Source organism: Corvus hawaiiensis, chromosome 3, assembly GCF_020740725.1.
Source record: "Corvus hawaiiensis isolate bCorHaw1 chromosome 3, bCorHaw1.pri.cur, whole genome shotgun sequence".
In the NCBI taxonomy this organism is placed as follows: Eukaryota; Metazoa; Chordata; class Aves; order Passeriformes; family Corvidae; genus Corvus; species Corvus hawaiiensis.
Genome location: NC_063215.1, coordinates 23,167,427 through 23,181,832, shown reverse-complemented (window position 1 = coordinate 23,181,832; position 14,406 = coordinate 23,167,427). Strand labels below are relative to the sequence as shown.

The window sequence follows — 14,406 nt, the reverse complement described above, 5'->3', positions numbered from 1 at the left end:
CTTTCATTGGTATTCACTACATCCTAATCTCTTGCGGGCCCTGCTGCAGTCACTTGGATTCACTTGGGAAAAAGAAAATATGTTATATTGGAGAAATGTTCTGAAAGTGATAAATGTTTTCTGCTTGCACGTGTGGTAGTTTTGACATCCAGGCTTCAAAAGCATCCTTTGCCGCAAGAAAAAAAAAATAAAAGACAAGCATTTAAAAAGTTTGTGGATAGTATTTTGAGAATCTTATTGTTCTTTCCTTTAGTTTCATGTTTCTTCAACTTCACCACACCATCTGGAATTATTCTTTCTCCAAATTATCCTGAGGAATATGGGAACAATATGAACTGTGTTTGGTTAATTATCTCAGAGCCAGGAAGCAGAATCCATCTGATTTTCAACGACTTTGATGTAGAACCTCAATTTGACTACCTTACAGTCAAAGATGATGGGATTTCAGATTTACCACCTCTTGGCACATTTTCTGGCAATGAGGTCCCTTCTCAATTGGCTAGTAGTGGGCACATAGTAAGACTTGAATTTCAATCAGATCACTCTACCACTGGAAGAGGATTTAATATCACTTACACAAGTAAGAATTTCTTTTTTTATTTTATGCCTAGTTTTATGCTTTCTTCATAATAACTAAAATAAAAAACATGTTTATGTTTCTAACACAGAAGTAAATTGTCCTGCTTGTATAATTGCATAATTTTTCCTTGTATTCATTAGCTTACCTGAATCCCTATCATTTATTTATTTTAATTGTGATAGTGCTGAGGAATTCTGTTCATTATTTGTCTTTTTTGTTAATATTGCATTAATGCAGAGCACGTAACTGAAGTCCAGAGCATTCAGATCAAATTATCCAGTGCAGGTAATTTAATATACTTCTCAATGGAACCATCAGGAATAAGTTCATAAAGGTATTAATCTTAGTTCCCAAATATTGAGGTGTTAATCTAAAAGGCATAAAAGTATAAAAAATTAACTAAGATATCAATGCAAATAAATAGTTCTGGGAACCTGCTTTGCTTTTGTATGTTTTTTTCTAGTTGAATGGTGTGGAATCTAAGAATACAGACCCCTAAGAATACAGATCTCTTTTCTGCATTACACATAATATTTACACTGTGGTTTTTCTAGTGTCTAGAACACAGCTGAACTGATGCAGAAGTCTTCCCTGTAAGAGTACACTAATTTAAAATCATTCTTCTATATGACTACTGTCCCTTTAGGAATTTTAAGGATGCACTCCCTTTGAGAAGGCAAATCTCAAATGTATGAAATTTAGTTGCAACTGGGAAACCAGTTCAAAAGTTGTTAAATGTGGACCTACAGGCCATATGCATATACAGAGCTACTGAGAAAATAAGTCTCTCCTGTTTGGGCAACCAGGCTAAGAAATATCTGGCTACAGATGGCCCTGTGTTTTGTTTATATAAAAATGTTTTACTAAACAGTACTCTCAATAGAAGACTCCGGTAACACCATTGTCATGTAGAAAACATTTTTACCTTTGCTGTAGATTGGTAACTCTTCTAAAAGTTTTATGAGTCATTCAAAGACGCTACTTGAAGAAATTATCTTCTAAGGTTATGGAAGTTAATTGACAATAAAGATGTATTTGAGACCTTTTGTACTCTTTCTATGTTGTGTCAATTAAAACAATAGTGTTTGTGGCTAAGGTGTTTTCTTGCATTATTTAGAATGATTCCCCACATAAAGCTGGAATTCATTGATTTAAATCTTTTTTAAGTTTTAGATGCCTAAATTGGTCTTTTGCTTTTATAAGAAGGGATAATTTTTGTCCTTTGAAAAATGGCAGGAAATAAAAAGGGGAGGCCATTTCCTCTTGTTTTATCACTTGGTACCTGTGAGAAGAGACCAATACCCACTTTACTACATCCTCCTTTCAAGAAAGCCTCCCATTCTTCGGGTTAAACAACCCCAATACCCTTGTGCTAGAGACAAAACAGATGGATTTTGACCAGAGGAAGCTTCAGGCAAATGGTTCTTGAGTATCTAAGCCACACATACCTAAAAAACCTCTGAATTACAGCTATGTTGGATGTGTGTGAATGTCATTGGATTTGAAGCTGACTTTTTATTGAGAAATATTCTATACTTTGAATTATATACTACTATGTATGCGTTATATATTATAGTATTACAACTGAAATATTATTCTCCTCCTTCTCCAAAGAAAAAGACACAAATTTTAAAGGGGTGGTTGTTGTTATTGCTATTATTGTTGGTTTTATTACTAGTATTATTACTATGTTTTTATCAGCCTTTGGTCAGAATGAGTGCCACGATCCAGGCATTCCTATAAATGGGAGGCGCTTTGGAGACAGATTCCTTCTGGGAAGTTCTGTTTCCTTTCACTGTGATGATGGCTTCGTGAAGACTCAAGGCTCTGAATCCATAACCTGTATTATGCAAGATGGAAATGTAGTATGGAGCTCCACTGTCCCACGTTGTGAAGGTAAGGGCACAGTCTTTACTTTGCACCTACAGTTTGAATAATGACACTACTTAAATTTGGCTAAGTTTTTATATTTTGCACATAAATAAGACTTCTTTGCCTGAAGTTATTCATTCATCTTAACACTCTTCCAGTCAAATGAGAGCCCAGTAATAGAAACAGGATACCCTGCTTTTGTATTCTTGGAATAAATTAGCATTCTGAAAACCTGATTGCTATTGTTTTCAAGTTCTGATTGTCACCATCATTACTTGGTTGTGAATTATAACTGCTGTAATAGTTTTGGCTGTAGCACACTGAAGAACATAATTATCTACCTCAAACAAAGTAACTAAAGCTTCTATTTAAAAGTCTTTTTTGAAAATTTACCCCTTTAACTTTCTCAAAAGGAAAGTATGCCTGAATTTCTGTGTGTAATATTATAACCTGCAGTACACTTACTCCTGAGAAATATAGTGAAAACCAGAGCTATGTTTAATATACATGATATTCCAAACAAATTCCAAATTTATTTGCTTGTTCTTTCCTTGGTGAATAAACAGACTAAGATAATCTCTACTTAGGTTTAAATCTCTCTTTAGAATGAAACACAGTAAGAAGAATTCCTTGATGCTTAACAGGGATGGGTCCTAAAGGCAAGGCAGATGAGTACATTTAATAAATGATTAATATATATTTTTCAAAAATAATTTTCAAAATTTTTAACTTTTATTAAACAATAGATACATAGACTCCAAATTAAAAGATTTTTTTGGGGGATGGGGAGAAACTAATCCAAACCTTCTAATTGGTATAAATCTCACATTTCCAATAATTTCAGTGTCATTGCAATTACTTAAGGATCCGGATCATATCACTTTCATGGTTTTTGTTATTTGGGCAATTTGAGAACTCAGTTCTCATAAGACTGTGCATTTCAGAAAATTTAGAAATACTGAAGACTCCCCTCCCATGTCTGCAGTCTGTTAGAAGAAGTGTATGTGAACCTAGATGTTGTACTACCAAGATGTCTTATCCTGATTAAAGCACGTTACGCAGTGGAACAGAGTTTTTCTTTTATTCTTAGACCAAACCCAGCCCACTCCAAAGCAGGGAGTAGGGTGGTTTTTTTCATCAGAAGATTTTATTCTCATTTTGAAACTCTCGATACGATTGTTAAAGTATTCAATTTAATCTTTGTGTAATTTTATTTTTGCAAACACATAGGTAAAGGACCCAAGATTAGCACTTTGAAGGAAAAAAAGAGAGATAAAAAATTAATTTCTGAAATTACTTTTTCAGAAAATACATAGGTACCACTCAGCCTTTCTTTGAACCTTGTAGAATGTTTACTCAGTTTTTATTGAGGAAAGGATTAAACTAAGAGACTGATTTGACGGTTGGTTTGTTTTTTTTTTTCTCTTTGTTCCTTTTATAGAAGGAAGTAGTTGCATTCAGGGTATGTTCTTTTCTGATGTGGATTCTCTTGATAGTTGAAGGAGTTTCTGGACTTGGATTATAGTATGGACTAAGCATCCTAAGCATGACTTAGTTTGCTTCTAGTTTATTACCACAGGCCTGGGCCCTAGGGTATATCACCGTGTCCCGCAGCCATAGGGAGGAGGAGGAGAGAAGATCCAGCAGGCAGGAATTGTGCAGCAAGATTGATTTATTTGATTATTTTACAAACTCTTTTTAGACTTTTTTCTTCATAGTCTAATTGGACAAAGGACCAGCCACCCCTTGGGGGTGATTGGCTAGAAATCCTAAAACATCCATTGTCAAAATATTTTTCTACTATACCATAAACAAGACTTTTCAAGGTTGCAGGTGGCTTGGTTGTTTACATTCTCTGCTACCTCTTCTGTGAGAGAGAAAAGTCTCTCATGGGCTTAGAAAATAGCAAGAAAATCCTTGCTAGCAGCATTTTTGTATCTACACTAGTTGTCTGAGATTTCTGAACAACTGTTACTTTTTTGTTGTTGCTCTTCTTTGTGTCTTTGTATACATAACACTCTATAAGCAGCACCTGAAATACTTGAAGTAAATGATGTACATGAAATGTTATAGTTAGTTGAGGATCAACAGTCTTATGATTGTTCTTGTTTATAATATGACGAAATTTAATTTTAAAAAATACTATGGAATAAATTTATTTCTTCATTAACTATACACATTTAAGGTAAATGCCATTTTACTGGCCTTTCATTTTCCTTCAAAGAAAATTTGGTGTGTTTCAGGATTTGTGGGTTGCTTTTATTTCCCACTCAAATCTGGAAAAAATTCCTAGAGACAAGGGCTAGTCATAAGTGAAATCAAAAAACCTCTCCGATTAGTTTTTTTGTGTTGTTAAAAACATTGAAACAAAACTAGACATATTAATTTACAACTCACAAGTTCATGTTGCCATCCGTTTCTATATGACATAATAGGGTTTTTTGTCACTGCTTAGAGAACTAGAAGAAAACTAGCAAGATTTCCTGCACTGAAATATGGAATTTTCTGATAATGATACCATTGACTTCTTCTATGAGGACAATACAAAGGATACTAAGATAAAATTACCTGACCTTGAAAGTGTTCCTGTTAAACTGTGCCATAGCCTTTAGTAAAGCATAACATCTCAAAGCCCTGTGCTCTGACAGCTTAAATTTTTAAGGGACTCATGTTTTTCTAAATTTGTTCTGTCATTTCTGCTGTTGTTTAATCCTGCTCCAAAGTCCTTTGGTTTTGCTGCGAAAAATGCTCCCTGTCTAGCCCTCTTATTTTCATAGCCCTCTTGCAAGACATTCTTTTTAACTTTTTATGGAGGAGGATCAGGTCAGAGAACATTTAAACAAATTTGACATACAGGAATGGGCCTGATTGGATGCAGCCAAGAAGTCTGAAGAAGCCATCCAATGACGTTGCAAGGTCATTCAATATCTTGGGAAGCTGATTTAAACCAGGGAAATCCCTGAGGACAAGAAGAAATCAAATTCCAATCTTGAAGAATGGAAAGAGGGAAGATCTGAAGAGCTACAGGTCTCATCTCTATCACTGGGAAAGGTGATGCAACAATATTCCTTGAAACCATTTCCGAACCATATTCTGTAGTTTAAACTCAGCTGGAATTTAAGCCCCATGCAGCTGGCTCCCTTCCCCTCCACTCCCACCTGTGAGAGGAAGACGAAAGGCAGATATTCTGAGTTAAGAACAATTTACTGAAAACAATAATGAGATAAGACAGAACAACAATATTAATAACAAAAGTATTCAAGAGAGGGTGATTCATATACAAAAAAGTGCTCACTGACTCCCTGACTGACCAACCAACCCAACCAGGCTCCTGGTGTGCGTGGCCACGGAGACAAAGACAAAATGCCCCCCCAGAGCCTCCCACTCATGTTTTTCCTCCGCCCGATGTCACACTCGATTCTTGGAAGTGAAGTCCCTGAACTCTGACCCTGGAGATGGTGTGAGTGGTACAGAATAACAGCCCAGGTGTGCCCGCACAGCTCCAAATTCTGCCCCCTCAGGGCTACTGCGAGAAAAGCAACTCTGTCCAAGACAAAAGTAGGACAGAATGAAGAAAACTATGGTGACTGGGACTAATCAACACAGATTTATGAAGAGGAAATCATGCCTGACCAACCTAATTGCCGTCTGTGTTGAGATGAGCTGTCTGATGGATCAAGGGAGAGTAATGTATATTCAGTTTTAGTAATGCGTTTGGCACTGTGTCATGCAAAATTCTCAATGACAAATTGATGAAGTAGGGACTAGAGAAGTGAACAGTGAAATGGACTGAAAACTGACTGAACTATTTGGCTCATAGAATTGTAGTCAGTGTCACAAGGTCCAACTGGAGGTTAATTCATAGTGGTGTAGCCCAGGGCTCAATCCCCTATCCAATACTGTTTAAAATCTTCAGTAGTGAACTGAATGCTGAGGCAGAGTGTACTCTGAACAAGTCTGCAGATGATGTAAAACTGGGGGGAGTGGCTGGTGTACCAGATGTTTGTGCTGCTGTTCACAGGGACCTTGGAAGAGAGGCAGGAGAACTGGGCTGAGAATAAATGACACATCTTTCCCATCTATTCAGCATTGATGAGGCTATGTCGGGAGCACTGTGTGCACTCCTGGGATCCATAGTATAAGAAAAATGTGGACATACTGCAGTGAGTCCAGTGAAGGGTCACAAGGATGATTAAGGACTTGGAGCATCTGTCATACAGGAAGAGGTTGAAAGAAATGCGCTTGTCTTGACTGGAGAAGGAAAGGCTCAGGACTCAAGAGAGATCTTGTCTATATATATAGATAACTAATGGGATGGTTTAAAGAAGGTGGACCTAGACTCTCCTCAGTGGTGTAAAATCACCAGACAAGAGGCAGTGAACAGAATATGTGGAAACAGAAAAAATGTTTAAACAGAAATACGTGGATTTCTGTTTAAACATAAGAAAAAACTTGCACTGTGAGAGTGATCAAACATTGAAACAGATTGCCCAGAAAGTCTGGGGAGTGTCTGACTTTGGAGAGAAGGCATGATCCTGACTGGACATGGTTCTGTGCCGTCTGTTGTATTGAGCAGGAAATAGACTAGATGGTTTCCAGACATCTCGTACAACTTAAATCATTTTATGATTCAACAGAATATTTACAACTGCCAGTTTCACTGAGCTCAGTGATTACTCAAAAAGGTGGCACAGTACAACAGTAATAATTACTTGGAACAATTTGTCTGATGTTTCCATGTAAATATGGAATCATACTGGATCTAAATGTGATGAGACAGTATAATTTTTTAACAAGATACTGTGCTTTTCAACAGAAGGAAGCCTGGCAGACCCAAGTGCCATGCTCTGTGTGTTAAAATATATACAGAGTAATAAGTCTAGATAAGATACATTGCAGGCCTTATGAGTCTGAAGAAAACAAAGTGCTCATAACACTGTGTTAAGCTATTAAAACTATATTAAACTTATTTTTTGATGCATTTTAATTTGATTTTTTGCAATTTCTTTGGCTATGTAATATATTAGAAATACTGGGTATATTATAAGTATACATGGGTTTTTTTCTTTCAGCACCATGTGGTGGACATTTGACAGCATCAAATGGTGTTATCTTGCCACCAGGGTGGCCAGGATACTACAAGGACTCACTTAATTGTGAATGGGTGATTGAAGCAAGACCAGGACATTCCATTAAGATCACTTTTGACAGGTGAGAATCATAAAGTCAAACAAGAAGTAAGGTCTGAACATAAATATTTTTTTTATTATTGAAGAATAAATATATTCTTTAAGAAACCAAACCACAAACATGGACTTCATTACAGTACTCACAACACTATTCCTTCAAGTAGGCAATTAAAGTTTTCTAATGTATTTACATTGTCTTTATTATAAGACTGGAGAGGCTGGAAAGGAGCCCTGTGGAAAGAGATCTGGGAAACTGGGTTAATGGCATGTTGAATATGAGTCAAAACTGCACCCTGGAAGCTGAAAAGACAACCATCTTCTGGGGTGTATCAAACACAGCAAAGCTAGCTGGTCAAGGGAGGTGACTGTCCTGCTCTGCAGTTCTCTGCTGTGGCATTACCTTGAGTACTGCATGCAGTTTTGGGTGTCTCATTGTAAGAAAAATACCAAACTATTAGTGTGTGTGGAGAGGATGACCAAAATGGTGAGAGGTCTCAAGGGCAAGACTTAAAGAGAAGTGACTGAGGTCACTTGGTTAATTAATCTTGGAGAAGGCTCAGGGATGACCTCTCGACAGTCTGCAGTTTAGGGGGGCAGTGGAGTGGGAGGTGCTGATCTCCTCTCTCTGGTGACCAGCAGTAGGACAAGAGGAAATGAAATTACGCTGTGTCAGGGGAAGTTAAGTTTGAATATTAAGGAAAGGTCCTTCACTGAGAGGGTGGTCAGTCATTGGAACAAACTCACAAGGGAAATGGTGATGGCACACAGCGCGTCAGTGTTCAATGAGTGTCCTCCAGACACTCTTAGCCATATAGTTTTGTTTTAGGTAGTCCTGTGAGAAGAAAGGTTTACTCAGATACAGGTGGAAATGCCCAAGTACCTCCACTGGGATGGGGAGTTTCACACTGGATGATGTGGATAATAATGTGGATTACGGGACACTTCCAGAGTCTTTGAGAACTTCTAAGACAATATAGCTGCCTATCAGGTCAGTGCAGTTGAGCCAGTTACGGCCCATCAGCAGAGATTAACACCCTCGGTCTGTATGTGAATGCCCCGTATATCCCGGGCAGGGGAGTTAACACAGCTCAGTTCACTGAGTATGGACAAAGATACCACACCCGCCTCACAGGGTTTGTCTCTTTCATTATCTCCCTCAAGACTCATCTGTAGCCTGAGGTGGTGGGTCTGCACCTGGGTGGTTACTTTGCACATCAGCAGCTTGCCCCCAGAAAGTTTGATCTTCTAGTATCACTTGTGGATACATTCTGTTTCCCAGACCTGGGGTGATTGGACAAGAGTACCCCCTTTATCTTACCTCAAGTTCTCATCACAGTCTAAATTCCAGTTAGTAGACATATTTGGGGAGGCGTGGGCTTTGGTGGTTGCAGATGAACAGCTGCTTCTTTGCAGTTTGCTGTAGCAGGCAAAAGTCCTCCAATGATTTTAACAATGTTTAAGCCAATAACCATTTTATTCTCTCACATCTGGGTCTTCAAAATGCACATCTTGTATCTTGCATTTCACGCTGCAAAGAGCTATTGAAAGACTAAGAATCATTTTAATACAATGGACATTACATGGATAAAAACTAACAGTTGATAAAAGTCTTACAGTGAAATTTTGGGTTTTCTATAGAGATCTCTACTATGTTCAAAACTGTTCAGCATATACAAAAATGATCTTAAAATGGAGCAAATTAGACTAATAATACTAAGCTCTCCAGGATATTAAAAACAAGGTATGACTGATGATTTGCTGAAGATTCTCACAAGACTGGATGTATGGGCAACCACATTGCAGGTAGATTAAATAAATGCAAATTGAATCATACATATATAAAAAAAATACTATCTTGCCAGATAAAACAACATATTTTGAACTTACACTGGTCAATGAGCTGCTAAAATTCTGGTAACTGTCAAGAGATCAGAATGAAAACTAACACATAAATAGAAGATTCTTGTAAACATGATTCGGGGCACAATATGTAATGTAGGGGAGAATATTAAAATAGGTTGTATATTGTTTACCATATCCTTTTCTAGTCCTGATTTGTATTGTTATTATAAAGACATTAAGATTGGCAACAAAGGAGATAATGACAAATAGCAAAGAAAAATGGGAACTGTTTATAAACAGTTTTTATAAAATTATCATGTTACTTCTTACAACAACTAAAGGTTCTTTGCTTCCATTGTATTTGGCAGGAAGTTCCAGAATTTTAAGATGCTGACTATTTTCTCATTAAAGACTTTATAGTATTTATAAGTTTATATTTATTTGCAAGCTTTTTTTTTGTTTGTTGAATTAACGATCAGAAGCCGGAGGTTCAGGGATGTCTTCCTAAATGGAAATAGCAGTATTAGTTATAAGATGGAGCATTTTAATTTTATGAAAGGAAATGCATTGCCTGAAGTTGCAGATGTTTGAATGTCCATGACCTTAACAGTGTGATGACAATATTTCTGAGAAAATTAATGACAAACATAGGCTTCTGTGACATGTGGTCAAATTAAGAACATAATTTGCTTAATTTTAGACAGATGCACACTCATATTCCATTGACAGAATTCTAGAGTTTTGTGTACAATTTGAACCGCAATGAAATTAAACAATAACTTGGAGTTTACTTTCCAGAGTCCTTAGAAACTTTCCAGAAGTAGCAGCAAATGACTACGTGACCCTATGATTATTGTACATTTTGCATTTCAGATTGTGCCTAATGCCTGGAAGGGTAACAGAAAAGTAAAACCTAATTGATTCAAGCCATGAGGAAGGGGGTAGAAGACTTGAAGACCTTTGGTACTTTGAATATTGATAAAAAATCATTTGATAATTTATACAACTAACGTCTTTATCCGAAACCTACTTAACTGTATGAAGAATAGTATAACATAAAAATTATCTATGTACATTTGGAGGACGTCCTACCTTATACTAATATGAGTAAGCTAATAAGCATTAAAATAAACTAAAAACCCAAAAAGTAACCCTTAATTAGGGTTTCTTTCAGTAGTGTTGAAGAGCATCCAATAACAAATTGTCTTATCACTTTAGGGAAAATGCAAAGACTGAAAATAAAAACAAACAACAAGCCCAACCCAATTCGAAAAACAACTCACTCTCTTAAACCCTCAAAACCAGACAAGTGAATTATAAAGTCACATCTGAGTTTGGCAGGAGCAGGAACCTACTGGGAATAAAGATCATTGTCACAGTAGCAATTGCTGTAAGAGTTATTTTCTGTTTTCTGTCTCCAGCAAGGGTTTGCCATCCATTGTTGTCAGACTGCCCTGCTAAGAAAACTGCAATTGCTGGCTGAGAGCACTTTATTCCTAATTAGTTTCCCTCACAAACATAGCTGTCAAAATAATTGAACTATTCAATTATTGATCTTGAGTCTATTCATTATGAGTACAAATAAAGTATTTAAAACAGCCTAGCAGTATCTGTCTGTTTTCATCATTCTGCTACAGGATAAATCAATGTATGATCTCTGAAATTATGGAATGGTACTGAAAAACTGTCAAGTACTTTAGTGATGCTCTCTGTAACTGTCTATTTTGGTAAATTAAATAGAATCAGTGAGCCCTTCCAGACACAAAAACTCAGGTGTTTATGCAGCTAAATTGTTGATATAGGCTCCAACATGCTTCTTGAGTTTGTCAACCAGCATTCTCCCAAATAATTACCAAACATGGCCAGGAGTTAGTGTGGGCAAGCAACCATTCATAATAGGAAATTTGAATAGTATCTCCTTCTTTTAGAAGCTAAAAGATGTATTTAATAATATGGATGTAGGCCATTCCGTGCTAGCTATTTCACTGCCAGAAATGGGCCTTGAAAAGGCTTAATGTATCAGCAAACCTGCAAGCCCTGTATTCCACTGTCAGAGTGAATAGACAGCAGTAAAAGCAATCTGGATTTTATCCAGCGTGTCTGAATAAAGTAGGTAGTACCATAAATCTAGAGTTTTCTGTGTGAAGAGGAAGGAATGATATGAAGTGCCTAAGTCAGTTTCCCAGCAGTCATTAGTTCCGATAGGAAAGCAAAAGATTTCTGACTTCTGACTGTGCTTTTGTTTTCAGAGAACCATGGGAGAAGAACTAGAAAGAATACTAAATACTTGCTAAAACTGAACTCGTTCTTACCCATATTGATGTGTCTGTGAAGATGTTTTTACAAGACCAATGCTATTTGTTCTGTAAAATGTAATGGCCTGGGTGGGAGCTTGGTCATTCTGTCATCCTCGCCTGACAAAGTATAAAGTTTATTTACACTTTGAAGGAATGTCAAATATATTTCCACTTTCTTGAGTGCTTAATATTTTGCAGTTTTCATTAATTGCAAGAATGCCATTTCTTACCTCTAGACCCCCTAAATGTGTCCCATATTGGCAAGACAGCTAAGGGCACTCACTTTGAAAAAAGTATTGTATTGCGTAGGGATTTCTGTTGCTCTGAACTAATAAGCCTTATGGGAATAGAAGAGAAAAATCGCAGAACATATGCACTTCTGAAAGATGAAAATAAGAATATTGAATTTGCATGCAAATATATTTAGACCGGTATAGATATCTGCGTAATAGCACAAACTTCATTGACAGGAAAATTTATGTGTGCATGGTTTAGATGCTACAGCATATCAGAATCTGGTATAACCACAAACTATCTTGAAAAGTATCTGATGTAAAAAGTGACAGTTCAAGTTCATCTAGAGAAAGAGCAGATTTGTGCTGTTTGATTTAAAAACTAGTAGGAGATGACTGCACGTGTAGACATCCATTATGAACTGGAGAAATGTGATATGGGTTAGTGATTGACAGACACATTGACTCAGGTGTTGATTTTAAAGTTATTTTTTCTTCTAAATCAACCCTCATTAGTCTCCTTGCTCTCCATTCTTGTCTATATTACATGGGTTTTTTTGACACATTAAAGTAATCTAAGAAGTCATGCTTATTATAACTGTAACAAATTTCAAATTGAGAGCTTGATTTAAATCTAGTGGATTTTTACTGCTTTATTTCATACAACAAAAATGATTACATAAAAGTAAAGTAACAAGCTATGTTAGAATAAAATCTTTGGATAAAAAAAAATGAACAGTTGACTGTCTATAAAACAACTTTTGCCAAATAGAAAATATCAAATAACGAAATTATTGGGATGAAATAATTAAATGTTATTGAAGATATTCCTAGGGTGTCCACCTATTTTTTAATCTGAGGGCAAAAAATTTCTTGGATCTTCATAATGCAATTTTGTTTGAGACAATTTGCATTTTTGGACCCAGATTTAGAAAAATGTTTCTCTAAAGGCCAGTCATATGGCTGATCTGAAGTATTCTGAATCCCTTACGAATTTATACTATACCTCAAAACAGGGCGAGGAAAACTATTCATGAAACCTTCTTTAATTGTTATTCTCAGTAACAGATTGATGGATCTATAGATATGTAATATTTTAATGTGTGGTATTCTTGATGACTTACAAGTGGGTTGCATTTCTTACAGTTAAAGAAAACACCATCCATCTATCTATCAGCTGACCTGCATATTCCTTTTCAGATTCCAAACTGAAGTTAATTATGATACTTTGGAAGTCAGAGATGGGCCAGCAAATTCATCACCATTAATTGGAGAATATCATGGAACACAAGCACCCCAGTTCCTTATCAGTACTGGAAATTATATGTATCTGCTGTTCACTACAGACAACAGTCGTTCCAGTGTTGGTTTCCTAATTCACTATGAGAGTAAGTCTGGTATTTCTTGAATATATTTTTACTTAATCTTGAAAAAAGCCATTCAGTTAGAAAATGAGCAAACAAATGGGAACAAATAAAATTCAGTAGCTATATTTGTGTAAGAACTAATTATGTTTACTCTATGCTGTAGTGACAGATAATTCTGGAACTATTCATTTTGGAAATTTTTTCTTCATGAATTCTTCTTTGTTATTCAGTTATTCCATACTGTGTTATTCTTCTGTGTTATTCCATACTTATTGACCTAGTTGTTTAATCAAATGCAAAGTAATTTTAAAAACTTTCCCTAGTGGGTAAAGATATGTTTTTCTTTCTTGGTTGCTTTGGATGTCCCCTACCCTCTCTCTCACTTTCACTTTCTCTCATTTTCTCTTTCTCTGGTTTTAATATGTTTTGCAGGGATGAACATACTTGGACACCTTATCTATAATTGTTCCAAAATGCAAATAAATTAATAATAATATCCCCATATGAACTACAGAATCATCATAATAGCATTTTCTTTTAAATTAAATGCATAAAATGACGTATATTAAATGGTATGAAGTCACACTGGTCTTTATATGATAGTACAGCCATTCACTTAATTATTTACTGAAGAGAGCTTGTGTGTTTACTGTGGTTGTGCCAACCTAGTAACATCACTTTTATCTGTTGTTCTTATTTGGAAACTAATTTGATTGCTGTAAATGTGCTGTAATATTGAATCTGGAATAGTGTCCAGACATATTTTAGAGCCACATCAAAACATGGAAATTCTGCATAGTTTCTTTTAACTTCGGCTTAGGTATGGTGGTAATGGCTGAACAGATAATAGTATGATAAACTTCAAGGCTACTAAATCATGTAAAGACAACAGTAGGTAGGTTTCTGCATGAGTTACCTGCAGATGCTGATTTTCCCTGTTTTTATTGGGTCTAAATGTTGCTGTTATGTTTCACAAGATAGTCCTTAAATATTTATAATTTTGTATTTTATTTTAAGCCATCTTAG

The 14,406-nt window shown here is 36.0% G+C and overlaps 1 protein-coding gene across 2 annotated transcripts in view; it reads left to right on the top strand.

Annotated features, from left to right (window-relative positions):
• Positions 1-14,406, top strand: part of CSMD1 (CUB and Sushi multiple domains 1) — a 1,116,955-nt gene that overhangs the window by 848,256 nt on the left and 254,293 nt on the right. For both annotated transcript variants that reach the window (XM_048295968.1, XM_048295967.1), the window contains exons 14-17: positions 254-580; positions 2,282-2,476; positions 7,525-7,663; positions 13,214-13,401. In XM_048295968.1, the coding sequence (XP_048151925.1) occupies positions 254-580; positions 2,282-2,476; positions 7,525-7,663; positions 13,214-13,401 (849 nt within the window). The remainder of the gene's footprint in view (positions 1-253; positions 581-2,281; positions 2,477-7,524; positions 7,664-13,213; positions 13,402-14,406) is intronic.